The sequence below is a fragment of the Miniopterus natalensis genome, chromosome 4 (assembly GCF_054644295.1).
Source record: "Miniopterus natalensis isolate mMinNat1 chromosome 4, mMinNat1.hap1, whole genome shotgun sequence".
Taxonomy (NCBI): Eukaryota; Metazoa; Chordata; class Mammalia; order Chiroptera; family Miniopteridae; genus Miniopterus; species Miniopterus natalensis.
The window spans coordinates 57,713,454-57,736,560 of record NC_142084.1 but is presented as its reverse complement, the minus strand read 5'-3'; the positions used below and the strand labels follow the sequence as shown (position 1 = coordinate 57,736,560).

The following is a 23,107-nucleotide window of genomic DNA, read 5'->3' as shown; positions in this document are numbered from 1 at the left end:
TCTAGGTAATTTGTGTTTCCTAAGAATGCAGACAGTTTTCTGCACATGAAGGCTAGGAATTAACTTCTGGGTATTCTGGTATTATTTTCTTTAGAGGTTAACTTTCAGATAGATTGCCTTGGCCCCATTGTTGAAGACTGGTAACGAGTTGGATTACACTGCGTTTGTCAAACACAGTTCACTTGAAAGCTTAGGTGAGTGTGGCAGATAAGGAACTCAAGGATGGAGTTAGTGCTTGAGGGACAGGTGGCCATCTGCTGCCACCATGAAGTCACCCAGAGCAGTGCCAGAAAGTGACACAGCTGTCTGGCCCTTGCTTGACCTCCCACTGGGAAAGGAGCGAGTGGCAGTGTCACCTCACCACTCCAGCTTACAGCCTGCATCAACTGCCAGCCTTCGCTTTCTGCAGTTCTGTTAGCTGGATTCAGGGTTTTAAATTCAGCTTTTGTTCCTTTTAGTTACCAGTTTATACACTGAAGTCTCAAAAAATGCAAAAGCTGTGTTCAGGTGATCGACTTGAAAGCCGAATGGTACTCAGCCTGATTCTCCTAGCGCCCTGGTTCGCCTTCCTCCTCACCCGGCACAGCGGAGGTTTGTGACATACTCGCCCAGTGACTCGCTGAGATCTCACCTTGGACAAGGGAGGACCTGGCCCCTTACTATGGGTGCTTGAACTCCTCTGGCTGAGAATCACTGTTGCAGGGCATTCAGGTGCTTTCTAGAAGCCTAGTGCTCTCATTGTATATAGACTACAGCCTACTCTTGCTGCAGTCCTTTATGAACGGTAACATAGTGAAGCTGAGGTTTTGCCGAGTGTTGGATTTGCACTGTTGTAGACATACCCACAGTCTTTCCTCCAGTGACAACTGCCACTGGGAGGCTTCAGTTACTTGGTTCATTTGAGGCTCAGTCCTGGACAAACTAACTTGCCATGTACCCACCCTACAGCTGGGAGCCAGACTCAGTAGTAATCTTCCATTAAGTTGAAAGCATCACAACTTGGTTTGAGATTCCAGGATAGGTTGGTAAAAATTTGTGTGTTGAAATCTAAGATTAGTTCTGTTGAAGTTCACAGTGGACAGCCTTGGTCTGAGATGGACATACTGGAAGCTTCTCTTGTGGCTCAGTCACGACCTGTGGGACTTGCTGAGCTTCTATGTGGTTTAGGTGACCTCTTTCTTAGGTCCCTCCCAGCTGGGAAGCTGTGTAATTTTTTTCTGTCACTGACTTGTGCAGAGGTCTGAGATCTCAAGCCCACTCCTAAATTCTCTGGCAGATATTTCACTTTTAAATATTTCTCTACTAAAACTGCCAGATAAAATGCAGGATAAAACCCAGTTAAACTTTATAAAAGTATAATTATATCTCAAATATTGCATGGGACATATATAAAAACATTACTTGTTTATCTGAAATTCAAATCAAATTGGGCATCCTGTATTTTTAATTGCTAAATCTGGCAACCCTGCCCTCTACACCACACTTTCATGTAACTAATAAAATGTATAGCATTCCTGGCATGCAGTCTTACTTGATTCCTCCTCACAGTAGAATATTTTAAGTTTTCCTCAGAGTAGTAGCTGAGGTGATGAGATAATGATCAATGGCGGTAATCTGAAGTATTGATACTGATGCCAATTATAAAATTCTTTTATTTTTTTCTAACAAAGACTCCTTAAGCCAAGTGTGAAGATGACCTGCAATTCACTTAGTTACATCACTTAGCACATCCCTGCTGGCTTCCGGGGTGAGGATGGATGGTAGGCGAGGGGACATGGTGGAGGTAGGAGAAAGTGTGTGGAAATGGAATTACTCAACTTAGTCTGGGAGTAGGGAGAATAACTTCACTGGGGTTATGTGTATATTCTAATTGAAATGTTAAGAATAAAATGTTACAAATTTGTAGCTTTGGTAAACACTTCATAAATGCTATGATGAGTTTCACAAATTTTTCCTACAATGTTCACTGGGTGTTTAAAAGCTTATTTTAGGAACGTCTGATTCTTCTGAGTCACATCAGAAGTCAAACTTTGCAGGATTTTGGGAAGAACTAGTCCAACTCTCAGTTGGGGAAGAGGAATAACTGATATCGACAGGCCAGTGGGATGGGTGCCAATTTTTCACATTTCCTCTGTTCCCTCAAGAACTGGTGTACCTTGTGGCTTACAACTGATTCTTAACTAGGCCTATCCAAAGGAATCATTCTTAACTAGCAGTAAACTGAAGTCACAGGGAACTCTCAAAATAGCACATACAGGCTCTGCCTCCACCCTACTCCAGCACTGGAGGGTGCCAGGGAAAGCTGGTCATCCAGCAGGACACCAGGGCTCTGACAACAACAATCACCACGCCTATATGAATCCTTCGGTTGCTGCTCAAAAAAAAAAAAATTCGAATACGACTATTTTCTTACTGCTTGTGAAGGCTTGGGTCACATTTTGGGGATCCATTTACTGAGAAGGGTTGATGAGAGTGACAGGGAACTAAGAGATAGAAGCCGTGGTTTGAAAGGATGCTGGAGCAGTGAGAAGCTAAAATTAGGTATTTACTTTGTTCCCCCTTCCCCCCCCCCAAATGAAGCACAATAGCTCTGGTTAGAATTTAAAGAGCACCCAGGTCCACAAGACCATGATTCGTTCTGGGGCATAAGGACAGACAACAGCCACAAGTCTACAGACAGTGACAGATGGTCTTGGAGATCCTGCCAGAACACAGACTTTACATTGGAAGAGAAACCTTTTATTGGCACAGTCATTCCTTGTTAAATTTAATAGGGTGCAGCAGTGATTTCTAAACAATAAAAGCTGGTTTCTTCCAAACTACTTTCACTGCTGTATTAGAGGTCAGCAGTTCAAATCAAGACCACCCCATTTTGTTTTAAGGAGACAGTTGGTAAAACTAGTACAGCTCTTCCAACTATTACTCTCATTCTCATGATCAGCTGAGGTGCACAAAAAATAAAACTTCTATTTAAAAAGAATCATGCCAAGAACGAGATCAGAGCAGATTAGCAACACTGCAAAGCTCAACAGATGCAAGGGCCCCGGGAGAGTGACTTTTTCCAAAGGGCTGCCCCACTATTTCTTTTCAACCTATTTCTAAATCTAGAGAACTACTTGCTTGGAGGTACTGCCGATGGGTGGGAAGCTATCTTGTTAGGAAATCCACCTTTCATTCCTTTGGGAAATCTACAAGCCCTTTAGGTCTGTCGTGCTCCCTGTTGATGCACAGATGGGGAAGGAGGAAGGACGTGGAGGTGGTTGCAGCAAGCGCTGGTGCAGCACTAGTCTAAGGGGGAAAGACTTGCTTTGCTTGTAGCAGTGGCTTATGTGGCCTAAGTGCACTGTGACAACAGTCCACTGAATGGGCTGGGAGGTAGCCAGGCCTTGGATGTGTCTCCTTGGAAGACAGCTCTCAGTAGACACGAGGTTTGTCCCAATCCAGTCCTTCAGGCCTTGTCAAACATCCATGTGAACTCAAAGAATAAGAGGCATTCCTATCCCTCATCTCATCCCCAGCCCCACTGGCTATATTTAGGGAAATACTGCCCCAGAGCTGGCTGGAAGGGCCCACAGCAGGTTAGATCCTTCTCAAGTACTGCTCAGTGCATGGGAGTCCAGCCACGATTTCCGATTCAATTCCACAGTGATCCTGTCCTCTGAGGATTTTAAAGAAGCCTGGAAAGCAAAAGTCAGATGCCTTTAAAGTATGCTTTGGTTTTGGCCCTTGCCAACATACTCAGACTCATCCCTAAAAGACCCAGGAGTGTTAAATCACTAGGCAGACACCAAACCAGCACCAAGCCAACACCAGGGTGCTCTATCAGCTTCCACTGTTCACCCAGCAGCCCCGCTCCACATCTGGATGCCTCTGGATACTACTTCCATTTGACCCCATGTCACCTGTCACTGCACCTGGTGCAAGGGGGACTGCCAGGCATAAGCAATTTGAAGCTGGGCCCTGCTCCCTATGACCCTCTCTCAGGATCAGGAACTGCCCTTGTGGCAGAGCGAAACCCCAGCCCACTACACCAGGACACCTGGAAAGTCACAGCTAAGCCTGAGGCCTAGGGTTCGAAGCTGTGCAGAGGAAGACAAGATGACAACTGTGTTCTGGCTCATAACACCCTATTGTTAGCAGGAAGGGAGCGGCCACTCACCATTGTCACCCCAGTCGGTGTTCCACGAGTTGCCAACCAGCCAGTAGGGGGTGTCATTCTCCACTCCCCAGCCCAGGATGCGGACTGCATGGCCTCCCACCATTTCTCCAGTGACATGTTGGTATACACCTGAGAAAGGGAAAAACCAGTTCAGGCCGACACCCAGCCACTGCCCCATCCCTCACAGCATCTTTCCAACTCAGCTGTCTACCCCAGTCAGGACAAACAGAGCCCCAAGGGCCCCAAAGGCCTACCGCTGTTTTCAAACAGGGTTCTATAATTCAAACAGGAATTATTTAAATATATTTTTGAAAGCCCAACACACATAAATATATTGAGTAAACATTAAAACGGAGTCCAACAAAACATGCCTGTTGGTAGTCTTTAAAACTAAAGTTATAAATTCTAATTTAAGAAATAAAGTTAATGTTAAGATACCAATGATCTGTTTTACATACTGGAACTCCATGTAATGATTTACTTGTCAAAAGCAGTCTGTGGCTGAAAGAGCAACTGCTGCTCTGGGGTCACCTGGAGATCATGCAAGAGAGGCTGGCTGGTGGAGCCAGTGTTGGTCAACGGACAGAGACACTGGCTAAAGGGCTCGGGGCTGGCCAACCAGGCTATCCTCTTGTCAAGTGGGAAGCATGTTCTTTTATAACATGGCTGCGGACTGTGTTAAGAACTACCAGTTTTATAGGCTTTTTTTTCTTGCCAGAATCACCATCCTTTGTCCAATCCGTTTTATAAGAGTTGAGAGTTTTGGGGTTTTCAATCTAGCAGAATGTACGTGAGACAGAAGCGGCCAGCACAGGCTGTTCATCTGGGATGGGGTGTTTGTAAGATAGCTCTCAGGCCGAGCGCCGGCCAGGCCCCCACCGCACTGAGTTGCACACAGCAGGTGCTCCATGCTTCCTCCGCCACGGGGGGTAGGTAGGCATGATGCTAGGGCTTTGTCAAGAAAAGATGAATAAAGAGGGCCACTCAGTCCAGACACACACAAAGCCTGCAGTTAGTGTGATGAACATGCTGACAAAGCAATGGAGGTGAACAGAGGTGGGACACAGAGGCTCCAGGGAGGTGAGGAAAGGCTTCCCTGAGGAGATATCTGAGCTGGCTATAAGGGATGAGTGGAATGAGCAGGAACTGGCTATACAGAAACACTGGAGAAGGGGTCTGAATAGCATGTGCAGAAGAGGCAAACAGGTGCAAGAGAGCAGAGCAGGAGCAGCTGCTGAGAGCAGTGATTATGAGTGACAGGGGGCCAGCTGCTGAGGGGTCTGCAGAGCTGGGGTGAGGGGAGGCCTGACACCGTCCTTCTGGACACCTTGCCTTCCTCCTCTGATCAAGTCCTGTTGGCCCACCCAAACCCAGACCTCCCCTCCCCCCGTTGCCATCAGGGGTCAATACACACCAGACTTGTACATCAGGAAGTCCGAATACACAGCGAAGGCTGCCTCCACCGGGCCATTTTTGAAGATCTCCGCCATGATCTCCTTCTCACTACTGGGGACGCTGTAGGACTGGCATCCTAGCAAATGAACCAGCAAGTGGAGTGAGGCGTGCCCCTCACAGCTCCACCAGCCAATTCACTGACTTATGGGGAGCCACCAGGTGAAGACTGAGCATCTAGGGAACTTGCCCAGCCTGGGAGGGGGTCAGGTGGGAGGGTGGGGGTGGCAGTGATCAGGTATACCCCCTGAGGGAGGAGTGATTGGGCTGGATCTGGAAGCTGAGAATCGGGAGAATGTGGCCCTGAGGGCAGAGTGTGACCTAGGAGGACTAGGCCAGGTCACTCCCCTATAAAACAAGGAGTTTGGTTCCCTCCAACTCTGAGGGTCTGGCTAAGACAACATTTGAGATGGAATTCAGGATGGAGACAGAAAACACGACAGGCAAGGGGCATTAGTGCCCTTTCTCCACCCCATGATCCTGACTCCAAGATTCAGCTGCTCTGGCCTCTTCCTTCAGCTTGGGAAGGCTGTCAGCAGGTCTCAGGCCCAGTGTGCTTACCAAAGTGTTTGTCTTCTTTGTAGGATGGGGTATAGCCCGGCTCGCAGATCTTGCTGCACTTGGGGGTGTCCCCCCTCTCCCCTGTGCATGAGGGCCGAGAGCCATTCACGTGGTGCTCACAGGGAGGGATGGAGTAGGGTCTGCAACCTGGGGGGACCAAGTAGAAAGGAGGGTGTCAGCCAACAGCCCCTACAGAGGCCCCTTGAGGCCAGAAAGAACTGGGGTGATGACATGCAGGAACAGTAGTTACCCTCAACTCTGCAGCCTGGGTCTGTTTTCCCACCTGTTGCTAATTCTGCCATTGAGAGGAGGACTGGCTTGTCTTTCTACCCTATTTTTCAGCCCAGCACTCTTGCCCTCAACCCTCAACCTTCACTTTATAGTGGAAAATGAGACCATTATTATTCATTGCTTATAAAATCCATCTGGCCAGATAGGGACTCAGGGCAGATACTCACCTACATGGGAGTCATAGAGACCACCAGAAACCAGGCCTTTCTTTGTCCAGAAGTTCCAAGCGCCAGAAGGAAAGCCCCCATTACAGCTAAGAAAAGAGCCATTCATTAGAAGTCATCGTGAGAGAGGTGCTATCTGCTCCCACCCCACTGCTTGGTGGAGCCACTGCTCCCTTCAGCAACTGGCCCAACAGTTCTCCCAGATCCTAACAGACCCCCAATTCACCCTCTCCTGGAATGTCCTTTCTTCAGGGAGTCACCTAAGCTCTCTTCCCTGCCCACCAAGACCCTCAAGAAGACAGAAGAACGCCCACATTCCTGCCTCCACCAAACCAGGTTGTGTCCTTTCTAGAACAGGGATTCTCAATCAGAGAACACACAGAATTCCCTGGGACACTTACAAAAGCACCAGTGCCAGAAATTCAAACTTAACTGGTGTGTGATCAGGCCTGGACACACTTTTTTTTAAACCAATCTAGGGAACCATTATCCTTAACTACAGATAAGAAAACAGGCCCTGAGGCTATTACACTGCCTTGGGCAGGTTAAAGGGACAAGATGACAAAAACCAGACCTGAGATCAGAAATTTAACCACCAATGCCAAGCCAATCTGTTTTTCCCAGACCCTGCCACCCACAGCTAGCCCTGTGGGGCCAACTTGGTTTTAGGAGCCTCCGGGAAAGCAGCAGCCATGCTAGGGCCTGCTTCCAGACTCCCCAGGTCCCCACAGTGCCTCCACCACATCCGTCCTTACCACTCCCACCCCAAGGAGCCTCAGTCATCCGCCATCTGAGGAGGCCTCAGCTCTGGGTCTCCCTGGTGCCATTCCCTCCCTGGAAGGTGCTGCCTAAGACTCACCCATCCCCACACTGGAAGCCACAGCAGGTAAGCAGGTCCTCCGCAGACACCTCCACACTGACATGCCCATTGGTGAGGATGCAGATCCGGTCAGAAATGGCTTCCACAGCTCCAAATGCCTGCAGAAATAAGTGCCACCCAGGTGAGCCCCCGCCCCCCCCCCCCCCCCCGGCCACCGCCTTGGAGGACCTTAGTGGGCACCTAAGGCTTTCTTGGTGGCTAGTCTTTGCCAGCGTCAGGTAAGGGTCCTGGCACTCAAGCTTATTAGCTTTAAAGCCCCCTTAATCCTACCCAAACCTCTACCTGGGCACTCAGTTCATTTCTGAAACATGCGGTTTTGATTTTTAACAAAAAAAACCCCCAGTTCACGCAAAGGACAAATACTCTATGATTTTACTTCTATGAGGTACCCAGACTAGTCAAAGTCATAGAGACAGAAAGAAGGGTGGTTGCTAGGAGCTGAGGGGAGGGCAGATGGGGTTGTTAGTGTTTAATGGGGACAGAGTTTTAGTTTTGCAAGATGACAAGAGCTGTGTGGACGGATGGTGGTGATGGACACAGAATGTGAACACACTTAGTGCCCTGGCCTATACCAAAAGGTGGCGGGTTCGATTCCTGGTCAGGGCATATACCTAGGGTGGGGGTTTGATTCCCAGTCGGGGAGCATAGGGAAGGCAACCGGTCGATGTTTCTCTCTTTGCCCTTTCCTCTTCCTAAGCATGTCCTCAGGTGATGATTAAAAAAAGGAAAGATTAAGATGGGTAAATTTATATTGTGTATTTTACAACAGTTAAAAACCAAAAGTAAGACAGCTCACTGAGTCTTCATGATGCAGAGTAGAAGGCAAAAGTAATGGTATTGCTGATGGCCCAGGACAGCGTGTCAAGCGGAGAAATAAAGGCACTTCACAGCCCACACACAGGCCGTGGTGGTGCAGGGCGCTCTACACAGCCTTTCCTCCACCCAGTCCCTGCAGTAACTCGCGGCCATGGGGATCTTGACTATGTTTATACCAGTGGAGACTGAGACTTAGGAAGGTTATATAATGTGCCCAGTCACAGTTGGTCCAACCCCAACTCCCCTGGTCACTCCCAGCACCGCCCCCTCACCCTGCCCTCTGCTCTAGCCACTCCCGGCCAGCAGGCCTCACCCAGCAGGAGCCACAGGAACCCTGGTCTCTGATCTCCTTGATGGTTGGGCAATCTGGCCACTGTTCCCGGGCATCGAAGTTTTCAGGCAGATCTATGTCCTCAGCAAACAAAGCTCTGGATAAAGGAAGGTCTCTATTATAAGCTTGCATCTTACCACCTTCACTTCCCACCCCACTCCACCCCATCCCTGCAAAGGCCAACTGATTGCAGGCTGTCCCCAAGAAAGGGAGTGAGGCACACAACATACACAAGAGGGATGTCCCCTTGGAATTTCAGAAAACAAAACCTGACTCTACTGCTTAACACAACTTATCATTCCATATCCTTCTTTCTCAGCTTATTTTATAGGTATTTTTCAAGAGTTTTAGCCACAGGGTCTACATAATTGTGCTTCTTGCTTCCCCTGCCCCACCCCCAATCATATGTCTGCCCAGGCTCCTCACATCATTTTTAATATCTTCACCACAGTGTGATGTCCCATAACTTCACTATCCCATCCTCACTGTCAGATTTTTCCTAATGCTTCCGACAAGAGTAATAATGTCTACACGAAAATGTCCAGAATTTTCTAGAAAAAGAAAACATCACATGGCTTTTCCTAGATTTTCCTTATTCAAGATTGGGCCCATCCAGATTGTGGAGACCCAGGTTTGGGACCTTTCCCACCAGGGCTCTGAGCCACCTGGAGAAGCACAGTGGGAAACACTGGCATTTGGGGCTGAGCCCTGCTCTGAAGTAGAGTCTCTGGAAAAAGTAAGACCTGTGGACGCCAGGGAGGCCTTCTCTCTTCCCTCCTTCCCACTGTCCCAAACGTCTGCTACTCATGCCCCAGGGAGCAAGTACTCACTTCTGGGGCAGCTTGGGTCCACCCAGTTTGGTGCCACACAGAGTCCTCACGTAGCTCATGTCCACATTGCGGAAGTTGTGTCCAGCCTGGAAGAGAGCCCGTCCCCAATAGTCACCCACCAACAAACAGGGTGTTTCTGGGGAAAGGGTGGAATATGCACGCTGCTCACATTCAAGGCCTGACAAGACGAGGGGTCCCTTCCAACTCAGCAGAGCAAGGGGGCTGGTCTACCGCTACAGATCAAATTTCCTCCAAATTCACATTGAAACCTAAGCTGTAATGTGCTGATATCTGGAGGTGAGCCTCTGGGAGGTGCTTAGGTCATAAGGGTAGAGTCCTCATGAAGGGGATTAGTGCCCCGATAAGGGAAACACCAGAGAGCTCCCCTGTCCCTCCCACCATGTGAAGACACAGCGAGAAGCCAGCCATCTGCAACCTGGAAGAGGGCCTCACTAGAACCTGACCATGCTGGAGCCTTGACCCTGTACTTCCAGCCTTCAGAACTATGAGCAATAAATTTCTGTTTATAAGCCACCCAATGTGTGACATTTTGTGACAGCAGCCTGAATAGGCTAAGTTGGGCACCCTGCAGAGCAGGCTGGGACCAGCCCAGAGGGACCTTGTGGGCAGCATGCAGCTCTCAGACCACTGGGTGTCTCCTCTTTTAGCTGAGGTCAAGAGAGACCCCCCACCCCCATCCCCGCAGCCCTGAACATGACCTATTCCTCATGGTCCCCAAAGTCCCAGGCCTCAGAACTGGGCAGGATCAAGGAGCTGCTAGTATTAATGAGCCATAACACCTACCACAGTGGAACTCACAGGAGACCCAATTATGAACACTCCCGAAGCTTGTTTATCCCCCTGCACCTCCATGCACGCTCACACACGGGCAACACACACACATACACATGCACACACGGAAGGGGGGTAGGGAGGAGGTGGGCATGATCTTGAGCAGCCATGACTCTGAACTAGATTTTCAACTGTCCTGTGGGCCACAGCTGAAGCCACCTCTGCTAGGAGTCAGGGTGCCCAGACCGACGACCCTTGGGAGTGACACATGCAGGAAGCGGTCACCACAGCCCACCTTCCATGTGCCGTTCCGCTTATTAACATAGTTGACCAGCTCATCTGACAGGGGCTGGAAACTGAGCCTGCTCCGAGCACTGGTCAGCACTGCCAGGCAGCTGAGGGTGGCCAAGAGCCGCCACATTTTGGAAGCTAGATCCTGGATTCACCTAGATAGGAAAAGAAGACACAAGACATCAGGGGCTGCTCCTCCTTCACTCAGTTCAAGTGCTCAACACACAAAGGCACCATTTTAGGCAGCATGGCCCTGGGGTCAGGTACAACCCAGTGGCCAAAAGACCCATGTTTTTGCCCTGGCTGCCACTTGTCCCCTTCTGTTCCTCAGTTTCCTCTTTTGTCAAGCCTGGGTGAGACCCCAGAGAGAACACTCAAGGACCCACAGTGCTCCTGGGCTTTATCTCAAAATCCCAACCTGTACCTGTAGCACATAAGACCATGCTATAGTCCGAATGTGTCACCCCCAAATTCATGTTGAAATCCTAACCTCCAATGTGATGGTGTCAGGACATGGGGCCCTTGGGAGGTGATTAGGTAATGAGGGTGGGGCCCTCATAAATGGGATTAGTGCCCTTATAAAAGAGACCCCAGAGATCCCTTGCTCCTTCCACTACATGAAGGCACAGCAAGAAGTCTGTGACCTTGAAGTGTGCCCTCACAACCTTGCTGGTGCCCTGAACTTGGGCTTTCAGCCTCCAGACTATGAGAAATAAATGTCTGTTCAGAAGTCACCCGGTCTGTGGTATTCTGTTGGAGTAGTAACCTGAACGGACTAAGACGGACCATGTGTGCTTCTCCTACAGGTGCCTGGGAGCCAGGACAGAGAAAGCAGAGGGGCCGTGTTGCCTGCAGTGCGGCCCCGGTGCAGCTGAGAGCGGGTGATGTGTGCTGCTTGGGTCTCCAGGGCTGTCATGCAGAGCAAGGGCCAAGCTCACAGTCTGAAATGGTGTTGTTATCTTGTCAGCTATGAGGCCCAGGCCAGGGCTGACCTGCTATCTGTCAAAATCCCAGGGCCCAGGCAACAAGCAGATCAACAAGTCTGTCCTACACGAATGAATACATCCACATCCTCAGGCTAAACTGAGTCCAGTGCCCTCTCCGCTGCCACCAATCTGCCTCTCCATGGGCTCGTAGGACAAAGTTGAGACTTTCCCCAAGTTAGTGCTGTGAAAAAGCCAACAGTCTGCCCATGTGATTATGTCCCAAGTGGATTTAAAAAATGCAAAATGAAGTAAATCTCAGGAACTACAATTTGAATACAAAATGAAGAAAACCCAAGCCAGCTAAGGCCGCATGTGCCAGTCTCCAGAGAGCCGGGGAAGCGGGGCCAGTTTGGCCAGAGGCACCAGTCTCCTGGGATTTTCTCCAGGTTTTCCAGCCAGCCAAGGGCTCTGCTTCCAGTTCCAGGGACGGGGCTTCCAGGAAGGGAAACCACCACATCACAACGGGGCCCTTAGACCTGGGACTGGCTTGTGAGTCAGGAGACAGCGATTTTCAGCTCAGCCTCTGAATCACGCTCTCAGGTCAGCAGCTCCATGAAAACAAGAAACGCATCCTGGTGCCACACCTCCTCCGAGCCTTGTGAGACACCCACACAGTGGGGGGGGGGTGGGTGTGTGTGTGTGTGTGTGTGTGTGTGTGTGTGTGTGTGTGTGTGTATATATATATATATATATATATATATATATATGCACGGGCGTGTTGGGGGAAGCTCCTGTCCCAGGAACGACCCACCTCCTCCCGGGCTGCAGGTCGTGGTGAGGGTTACGGGAAGATGACACAACGCAGGCAACAGCACTTAACACGCTGCCTCCCACACACTGAAATATATTCGAGGGAACGTTTAAACTCAGGTGTTGCTTAAGCAACAATTCATCTGGAAGAAGGATAAATGTGTAAAAAATTAAAAAAAGGATTGCAAGACAGTTGTGGGAAAAAGCAAGGATGGAGGCCTGGCCCCCTTGCTGGTAAATGTATTATAAGCCCCCAGTGATGCTGGCCCAGGACCATTCTGATCAACAAAACCGGAGACCATTCAGAAGCACATCCTGCGTGGGAACTTAGTGGGTGTGGAAGAGACGGGTGAGAAACTGCATACCTCAGGAGACAGTGCTTGTATAGCTGGCTGTGCACTTCGGGGGGGGGGTAAGTCTGAATCTTTACACTTGATTCTTTACACACAAAAAGTGCTACATGGAACAAAGATCTTGAATAAAAACACCAGAGTTGTATGAAGAAAATAAATACACTTAAAAAAATGTAATATTGGAGTGAGGAACACAGCCTAAGATTGACATTGTCCCTTAAAGGGACAATGTTTGAGTACATGAAAATAGAGCCTCTCATCTAGAAAAACAAAAAGTGACAAGCGAACAAAAAATCAGTGCTTTACATCTACTTAAGGCTTCGTTTCCTTAATATGCAACGGGCTCTTAAAATCAGAACAGAAACAGTGTAATGGAAAAATGGCAAAAGGACAAACACAGTGAATTTATAGAAGAACTACAAATGGCCAACACAGATATTAAAAGATGCTCTACCACAGGCAGGTACAGATAAAATTAAGGAGATATTTATCTTCAACCAGATGGCAAAGGCGGGACAATCTGATCACTCTGGGCAGCGGGAGGAGGGGGGTTAGATATGGGGAAGCAGAGATGTTGCAATGTCCGGTGGCAGGGACCAACACACAGAGCTGGCACTGGCTGTTTCTATGAACTTTTTCATCAACATTCCTCTGACTCAGCAATCTGACATTCAGATTTACACCAGCCTCAAAATGCAAAGCTACAGGTACATGGGGGTGCCTTAAATATTCTCTGTATTAGAAGATCAGAAACCAAGCAAGTGTCAAATAACAGAGTAACTGTGACATTATAGTAAATGGTGAAATAACAGAACACAAAGCAGCCCTTTAAGAGATGAACGAGTTCAAGTGAATCATATTGTACCGATAAAGGAAATATGGCCAAGATATAGGCCGCAGGTGAGCCACGGTTAAGCGCATGAACCCATTAAACAATGTACAAGTATATTCCTATCACCATGTATAAAATGTCAAGAAAAACACACAACAGCAGTAAGTAACTGTAACAGGGGAACTTATTTTTCACTATATATCCTTTAAAAAAAAAAGATAATATTTGAAGCTTTGTTCTTTTATGAAGAATGGTGAGGGCTACCAAAGACCCCACGCCACCAAACCAAGGAGGGATCACTGGGTTTAATGAGGCCCCAAATGCACTTACAGTCATCTCCCTGGCCACCTACGAGGCTTCCTCCCTAGCGACTTCCTGCTCAAAACACTTAGCCGGCTCATTTTTAGTGACTCATGGGGAGGCTGCCACTCACATGACCATGTGTCAGGGACCCACACAACCTCTAACTGTTAGGTAAACGTTTTGATGGCGAAAGGGGCAAAGAGCAATCTGGGGAGCAAAGCAGTTGGGTTTCTGGCTTTTTAACGACACCCTCTGCCTTACACTTGGCATTTAACATTTTCCAAGGTAGAAGAACCTAGTGCAGGAGGGAGTCCCAGTAGAATGCTTCCTAAATGTCAACGGGAGTGTCCTCAGGTGCCCCCTGGGTGCTCAGCCATCTGCTGAGATGTTAAATCATAAGCAAATGGAGAATGGGGGCACTTACTTGGCAACTCAGCTTTTAAAATAAGATTTCTCTGGTTTCTGTGGTGGGAGAGAACACCTCCCACCTCCCAGATGATTCTCAGCTCCTGTACCGACAACTGCCATGGCCATCCCCCAGCCTGCGGCCTGAGTCCTGCCAGGCATCCCACGCTCCTGCACCAGACGTGTCTTTCATGGACTCACCCTGCTTGTCCTTTGGTTCCACAGGTCCTCCTCCATATTTTCTGCCAAATTTATTCTCCCTCCTTATAATCTCAGTGGAGAACCAGGGTCCCCTCCCATGAACTACAGACCTCTGAACCCCCCACTCCCAGCCCATCTGCACTGAGCACTCAGGAAGCTCTTCCTCTCACCCCCCAGCACCCCAGGCACAGCACCACGGCATTACAGGAATGAGTCTGGGCTGGGGTTCGAGCAGTCCCCATAGTGAGGTTTAACAGCCACCATAGTGGGGTTTAATAGCCACCATAGCCAGCAGCAAGCATGAGTACTGGGCGTGGAGTCAGGAGACCTGGATTCAGATCTTAGCTTTTCTACTCACTAAGTGTGCAGCCTAGAGCACCAACCTTCACTGAGCCTCAGTTTCACCACCTGTAACATGGAGCTCATAGCCATCAGTTGCTCTGGGTGCAAGTCCAGAGTGAAATGAGGGTGGGCTGAGGCCCCTGGCACAGTGGCTGCTCTACGGTAAGAAGGCAACGCAGGGCTGCTCATTTGGACACGTACAGTTTCCAGGTCCAAATCAGTACCCTTCTGCCTTCCCCCTCTCTTTATTCTGTTCTCCGCCCCTGGCATGCGGCAGACAATTCCAGTCCACTCCAAACCTGCCCACAATACCTCTATATCACAAAGAGGGACTGAATTAAAATCCAGATTTTAACCTCAGCCTCCAAATTGGCTTCCATTCTGAGGGTCCTGAGACTGAGCCCAAAGAATATTAAGTGAAATTTCTCCTCCCAAAGAAGACAAAGATGCCCTGGGAGCAGTGAGCACCAGACAGTCTTCCTTCCCTCCACATCCACATGAATCATGAACACTGGACAAACAACACACAAACGGTTAAAACAGGCCGTGCTGTTTGTCATGGGTTCCAAGGCCTTAGCCCAAAATAGCAGCTTTCACTTCCCCTCTTTATAGCAAACACTTCCATTTCTCAATTCTGTGCTTTTCCCCCTATAATTACGAGAGAATGAACAGAAAGTTCTTATTTCATGAGGGAGAGGGGCTGGAATAGGTTAAGAACACAGTGAGTGTTAGGGAAGTGTGCTGGGCAGATGTTAGTTCTGGTCCTCAGTCAGCTGGATTCCTGGTAGACGCAGGGTTTCCACTACACCCTTCTTCCCTTTTTCTACACTAATATCTAGCTAAACAAATGCGGGGGGGGGGGGGGGCCTCTCTCATTTCTTTCCTCTCCAAACCCCTGTAGCACTTACTGGTTTATATGAAAGCACATCCCACTATAGTCCTGTAGAATGCCATGTGGAAAAAAAGGGCCCATGGCCAGGCAATCCTGCCCACCTCCCCTCACAGCAGAACCATTTTCTGACTACCCTGCAGACATCTGCGGGACTAACGTGGACCTTGGGGCTCTGGAAAGAGATAGAATGAACACAGAAGGAGAGGAGCTGGTACCACGTCACAGGAGGCTGAGTCCTGACATCCCTAATGACAGAATCAGTGTTGGCTGCCACTCGCCTGGATTTTATTAAAAAGGTGGGTCTAGAGCTCTCAGGTAGACTGGATTCTAAATCTGTATTGAATCTGATGAGACAGGACTGATATACTTGAACTTTCCAAATAAGCAAGCTGCAAACTCCTGGCCAATAGAGAAGAAGCTGAGTGAATGTCCAGCAAGTCTCTCACGCCTGGTACCCTGCTCTTCCTTGTCTCTGCCGCTGCTCATACCCTGCTGATCTTGTTCAGTAGGCTCTAAGGAATCAAAAAATCAAGTGCCTGCATGTTGCCAGTAGCCACAAGTTAAGGTTGCGCCATGTATATATGGCTTCTGATTAGGGGGAAGGGGGAAAGGTAGGAGCGGTGTGAAGATTTAGTGAGATCTTGCTAGAGAAGTCTGTCCGTTTCTTTCTCTTCCACAAAGACTTGTCTGACCTCTCAATATCATCAACGGCAGCTATTTCTAAACTTTTGACCACTCTCAGACACTCACAAAACAAAATGAGGCAGACCTTCACTTCCCCTTGATTTCAGTTTGCCTAGTTACACCTTACTGTTGGGGCTGCACTGTGGTGACGGACACAAGGACCTTGATTGCAAATAGGCTCTGATGGACTTGAAGGAAACCCAAAGCCTTTCTTTCCTTTTTGACTCTGAATCACAGCCTTTGATTTGGTCTTTTCTGTTTTATGGCTTTGCTTCTAAGGCAGACTTGGTTAACTGCCTCTTGGCTTAATCTTTTAAGTTTAAACAAAACAAAACAAAACAAAACGGGCTCCTAGTTGTCACCTGTTGCAATGCTGTGAGGACAAACAGGCACCAGATTGGCTATCCATCCCCTAGAGCCTGGCTCCCTACAGCTGAAATGACCCCCTGAAGCAATTGCTGTATGACCCAGAAAAGGCAACCACTGCAGATGGCAGCCAGCAACACTGCTCATCAGCCCTACAGGCTCTAAGAGAAGCAGGAGAGGCAGTGAGAAGGCCCCTCTTGCCTCAGCCACTCACAGGTACCTCCCCTGTTGCCCACCTGTCAATCATCTGTGCAAAACAAGTGACTAATTCTCCCCAGGTTGCTGGAAACCAGGTAGCTACAGTGCCCACAAATGGAACACTGCTAAAGATAAGCCACAACAGCCCACGTGCCGCAAACAGAAGAAAATGACTACCTTAGACTTTAAACCATGGACCCCAGAAAGGCCCCAACCAGTCAAAAAAGTTTGTATTATTGAGAAACAAGACATAGTTTTGACAAAGTTCTGGAAAGTTCTGGAAGCTTTCGCTCACCAGCTGATACTGACTTACTGAGATGCTGAATGGGGCTCCGTATCCCCATGTCTCAGTTTCTAAAATGGGCACACTGCCTGAATTCTGAAGGACCTTGCAACTACTTTACAAAGGCTTTTAGAAATCCTTGGAGATTTAAATGAAATTAGTGCCCCATGTTTCTCCAGCTTGCAGGAACACAGCAGCTCCCTAATTCAATCACAAGCTAGATTACATCACCCTGCCGGATGGGTACTGGGGTGACTGAGATGTTGGAAACCACAAAAGCAAGCAACAGAAAGGCTTCACCTCCCTGGCTTGGCCCTGATTTCCTCTCCTGGGCCCCAGAAGAAAGATTCTCTGCTTACTAGGCTGTTGGGAGACAGAAGGAGATGCTCTTTTTCAAAAAGCCTTCCATGCTGCCTGTCTCGGAGTGGGAAGCCCTTACAATGAATGAACTGCCCCTCAGAAACACTCTCATGCACTGCTGGGGTGAATATGCCTCTCCCTACCCACAGGCCAGTTAACTCTGGCTTCCCCAGGGTAATTCTTTTCATTCTCAAATGTATCCCAGTGTGGATGAAAAATTATGATCCTCCCAACTTTCAGTGACAGGTGTTCAAATGATGGTTTGCTCTGCTATCTTGACCACCAGAACAAAGTACCTCCCAAATACCTGCAGGGTTAAGTGGATTGAGAACGGGTGGCAGATGGCTCCCAACTCATGTTGGACAACGCCTCAACCCTGGAGTGACTGAAGCCCTGGGTTGGCGCTACCTTCCCAGGTCTTGCGCAAGCCGGGAAGCCATGTGACGTGTGTGTGTGTGAGAAAGAGCACTTTCTGCCCAAGTCCAGGTCAGCAGGTCACAGAGAAGCCCAGCCTTTGCTGGGTCTCTTGGCAGAATATCTAGTTGTTTTCAGAGTACTCTATGTTGAATCAGCTTACTATCTTGGTGGTATCTGTCCCATCCTCCTCTCCCCATCCTTGCTGGTAACTCTAGGTTATCTTGATGACCAGGCTAAATGAGTTACTGGCCTGGTAGAGACAGATAACACAGTAAAAAATGCAGACATGCCTTCGTTCCAGCACCCAGCATTCATAAAACAGTAACACTGGAAAAGTCTTGGGTAGGCTTTTGTTTGTTTGTTTGACAGGTATGGGAAAGCGGTGCTTGAGAAAAATCAAAGTCTGATAATATCTAGTGTTGGGAAATACGAGGAACAAGAACACTCCACACTGCTGGGAGTATAGGTGGGTAAAACCTCATTTTACCTCCAAGCACTCTGTCGGTATCTAGCAAAATGGAAGACCCATACACCTCATGACCCAGCAATTAACTTCTGCTTTTGTCCTAGAGAAACTCTTACCAAGTGTCTGAGAGATCCAGAGATATTTAATGTAGCACTGTGAGCAACAGTGAAAAGGCAGAAACAACCTAACTGTCCCTCAGTAGACAAATACACTGTACATTTAAGATGAATGAACTAGAACTGTATGTATCAACATAAATAACTCTTATAAACACTAGTGGGAAAGGATACATGCAGTATAATTAAAGTTATATCAATATTAATAATATTGTTCATGGATTGATACAGAGTATTAAAAGCAGAAAAAAGTATAGGAGCATTATATAGAAAAGAGCAGAACAGAGCTATACTGTCCCTCAGAAAGATCAGAAGCAAGCGGTAATGGACTTGCAGATCAGAGAAGCCGAAACCTCATCTGTAAAGGGGAGCTGTGACCAAGAGAGAAAACACTCACTCTACAAACACCACAAACCGGAGACTTGGAGGCACCTGGTGCTGTGGAAAGGGAGTGGGATGAGGCTTGAGGTTAAAAACTGGACTGGTTAAAGTATAGATATGTAATGGTGCTCTATCCCTAGACCCCCCCCTACTCCCTATCCAAACTAGGACAAAAATAAGAACATTAACAGCCAAGGAAGGAGTCAGGATCTCCTTTTCTTATGCATCACCTGGAGTATGTGTAGAGAGCTTAAACCAAAAGCGATGATGATATGGGACCAGGTGCAGACTGCTGACTTCCACCCAATGTCCAGTGAGTACAATCCATATCTGTATGTGCCTCAACATGACCCATCAACTTACTGTCAACCCCCACTATCTCTGTACACATGAGGTTGGACCCTATGGAAATGCCTAATTCCATCCTTGATGTTCACAATTTCCCATTTCCTACATTTCCACCTTACGTTTCTAATACGTTCCTTATGCCAAACTCTCAAAAATAGGTGGTGGACACTGTGAGTCTTCACCCCCAAATATTTCAGTCCTTTCTCTCCAAATGGTAGGGACAGTCTAAGCAACCACCACTCACATTTAAGAAAATCATGCAACAGACATTTCAAAGTTCCCCTGACATATGCTCTCCCTTCACGTCTCAATCCAGCTGCCAACAATAACAAAAAACATCTCACCCCTAAAATGTGAGCAACTTCCTACTCCATCTTCTTAGTTCAGCAGTTGAGGAACGAAAAAACCAGGCCTCAGTGGAAGCTGCTGAGTCAGCAGCACAGGGGCAGGTTTTTCCTGGGGCCTTAAAAGCTTCCACTCCCACCATCTGACTAGTTAAGAAATAGCACTGTCCAGGCCCAACATCAAGGGAGTTACCGGAGCTGGGCCGTGTCAGGCCTGTGTTGCCACCCACTGGGCCTGCGAAGCCCCCAGGTGAGGGATCTGCACCTCTCCACTGGGCAGGACCTCAGCTCTGGGAAAAATGCCCAAACGAGCTTTGAGCAGAACCTCTCTCCAGGGTACCTTCAACTTTCTCTTTGGGAAAGCCACACAGGGTGGGGACAGCCCAACCCCTTTTTCTTTGCTTAAGGGCCCTTGGTCACCGTCACCACTGCCAACAGGAAACAATTCTCCATTGAAAAAAGGATTTCAGGGAAGAAAAGGAAAGAAGCCTTGGCTAAGCCAGACACCCTCCTAAGCCTTTTACCTTTCCCACTCACTCTGCGCTGACGGATTTGCTCAGGTGAATGAATCCTAACGCACTCACCGAAGGGTGGAGGCACGTGGGGATCAGTTTTCCCAAGGTAACAAAAGGCGCTAGGCCTCCCTTTGAACCCACCACCCACCCTCCCACTGGGTGAGGGTTTCTACTGGGTCAGACAGGTGTATGGGGCCTGGGCTACCTTTTCCCTGTGCCTGTTGGCGGCCTCCGTGCGGGGGAAGGGGGCTGACCTCGGCCCACTGAGAAGGCAAATCCAGCTCATATCTGGACTGCCTGCCCACTGAGCCCCCCGAAACCCAGTCATCCACACTGCTGCCTACCTGCTCCCTCTCCCGGGCCCTCAGGGTCATTAGGTGGGGGACGAGGCGATGCCCCAGGGTCTCGCCCTGCTTTCCCGGGTCCCACGCCGCCCTGGGCCTGGGGCACTGCCTCCCTACCCCAGCAGTCAAAGGGAGGGGGCGCGGGGGCTGGGGCCCTACACAGTCTTCTGCCCTCCTCTGTTTCGGTTTCCTGCTCATCTGTGGATTTAACTTTTCACGTGGGGGTCCAGCCTAACCCACCCAGTCCCAGATTCGTTTCCCGGTGTCTGCCTTTCGGGGTTCCTGGAATTGCTCGTGACTGTGTGCGGAAAGCTGCCCAGGCAAAGCCTCTGGGATGAGGAAGCACCTGAAAATGATGCAGGTACGCACTACTATTTCAGCAGTTTGCTGCGGACACTGAGGCCCAGAGATCGACACCGCCGGGAGCCAGATTCTGGCCTCCGGCGCCCGGGTTCCGGCCCGGCGGCCCCCGCAGGCTCCTCCCAGGTCGCGGCCAGCTCCCCGGCTCCGCCCGCGCGGCCTCCGGGGCCAGGCTGGGGCCGGCGGAGGCGGGCGGGGGGACCCTGCCCGGGCCCGCACGCAGCCCTGGAGGAGGGGCCCGCGGGGCGAGCCTCCGGGTCGAATGGGGGCAGGGAGCCCGGCTGCCCGCGGGCGGGGTGTTTTTTGCGTTTCTCACCAGGGCGACCTTTCAGGCGCGCGCGGCCGTCACCCCAGCTGGCCCGGCTGCGACAGCCCGAGAGTCCCCCATCCCGCCGGTCCCCGGAGACGCCGCCTGGGCCTGGCGGGTGCGCACAGGGCCCCAGCCTCCTCCTCCCAGCCAAGGCCACTTCAGTCGCGCGGGGCTCCTCCCGCGCCCGCCCCGCCCGGCCGCCCGCACTCACCGCGCTCCACAGCCGAGAGCCTGGGCCTGCCGCCGCCGAGCGCGACGCGAGCCTGTGGGTGCGGAGCAGCCGCCGGAGCCCCTCCCGGCCGCCGCCGCGGCTACTTACCCGCGGAGCCCCGCCCCGCCCCGCCCCGCCCCGCCCCGCCCCGCGCCCGGACGACCCGTCACGTGACCGCCGCGAACCCGCCCGGCCGACCTGCTGCTCCACCCCCGGCTCTCGGCGAGCCCCGCACCCCCACCCCACCCCCCTTCGCCCCTACTCCTTGCTCCTCCTGCTGGCTGCATCCCACCGCACCCCCGTCCCGGCTCCCGGGTGGACCGCGCACCCACCCCTGCTTTAACTGCTGGCTGCACCCCATCCCCACCCCGGCTTCCCGTTGAGCCGAGCACCCGCCCCACCACCACCCTTGGCTCCCCCACGCGCCCCGCGCCGGCTCGGCTCCCCGCGACCCCGTGTGGGTGGGCGCGCCCCCCGGGAGGAAGGGTTCTGAGCCCGCCTGGAACCCTGCAGCTTGGGACCTGTGAAGAGCAGAAGGGAGCTGAAGGGGTCCCTCAGGGCCTCCGCCCAGCCTAGAAAAGTCATCCAGGCGCCTCCTCGGCTTGAACGCAGCGCCTTCAAAGCCCGCTGATCCCTGCTGGGGGGGGGGGGGGGGGATAACCGTCCAGCATTTCATTCATTCAGAAACTACGGCCAGAGTTGGGGGTATCAAGACGGCAGGACTATCAGAAGAGATTTAAAACGCTCTTTTAACGTGAATATTCTGAGAACGTGCCAGGAAGGTGCTCCAGCTATGGGATCATAATGAAAAGGGTAGCTGATACCCCTGAGTACTAATTGCAGGAGCTGCGTCAGGATTTCCATAGAGAAGGACCTTGGGAGCAGAAATCTCAGCATCCAGCTCCAAGCCTGTGATTCTACAGACCGAGGTGGACAGGGTTTGGAATCTCCCTCGTAGAACTGTGTGACTTTGGATAAATGACTTCAAGCCTCTCTTCTTCAGATTCCTCATCTGGCTAAATGAAGAGGGTTGTATTTACCTCATACAATGGTGAGGGCTAAACGGATGGGGCTCCATCCATTCTGTTTCTTCTCCATTTGTATCCCAAACCCCAGCACTGACACAGTCCCTCAAATTAATTTGAGTGCTCTCCTGGAGATTCCACTCTCCTTGGGTCAAACTGCTCATTCTGAGGATATTCCTTAAGCCAAGCAGAACAGTAATTGAAATTTGAGTTGCAGCTAGCACCCTCTAGCCCCAGAGGTTCCTTCCCTCCAAGGCTTAGGGCAGCAGATAAGACCTTTTGAAGGTCTCCTTGGCTTCATTCTCCCTTCAGGCCTTTTATGAACCTGAGAGCTTAAACTTCACCTCTAGCAGGTCAAAGGAAACAAGTATTTGGGGAAGAATTTCTTCTCTCCCACCTTTCTCCCATCCCCTTCCCCCAATTCATCTAAACCTACAGGGCCCGAAACACCAGATTCTACCATGAACAAGAATCTTCTGAGTTCCTGGAGGGTTCTGACCAATGGGAAAAGGTTGATGACACTCTCTTGCACAGGAATCTCCCTTCATAACACTGTCCTGTTTCACTAGTCCTAGCCAAGGCAAAAAGAAAATAGAGCCAGAAAAGCCTGGGTTTGAATCCCAGTCCTCTAGTTGCTTCGCCTCTCCCAGCCTCCAAACAGGTGGTTATGAGGAATTTACATTATCTTCCGCATAGTGCACGCCAACCGCAGTGCCATACACTCTTAGTGATGACAAAGCCCTTCCCC

The 23,107-nt window shown here is 50.1% G+C and overlaps 1 protein-coding gene across 1 annotated transcript; it reads right to left on the bottom strand.

The window, feature by feature from the left end:
* Positions 1-1,634: 1,634 nt before the first annotated feature.
* CTSB (cathepsin B) lies at positions 1,635-21,425 on the bottom strand. Its single transcript, XM_087816559.1, has 10 exons — positions 21,335-21,425; positions 10,572-10,722; positions 9,485-9,570; positions 8,637-8,751; positions 7,487-7,605; positions 6,631-6,716; positions 6,173-6,319; positions 5,574-5,690; positions 4,160-4,288; positions 1,635-3,677 (listed from the first exon to the last, which is right to left on the bottom strand). The coding sequence occupies exons 2-10, from the start codon at positions 10,695-10,697 to the stop codon at positions 3,580-3,582; spliced, it is 1,023 nt and encodes a 340-aa protein (XP_087672685.1). The 5' UTR covers positions 10,698-10,722; positions 21,335-21,425; the 3' UTR covers positions 1,635-3,579.
* Between the last annotated feature and the right edge of the window lie 1,682 nt (positions 21,426-23,107).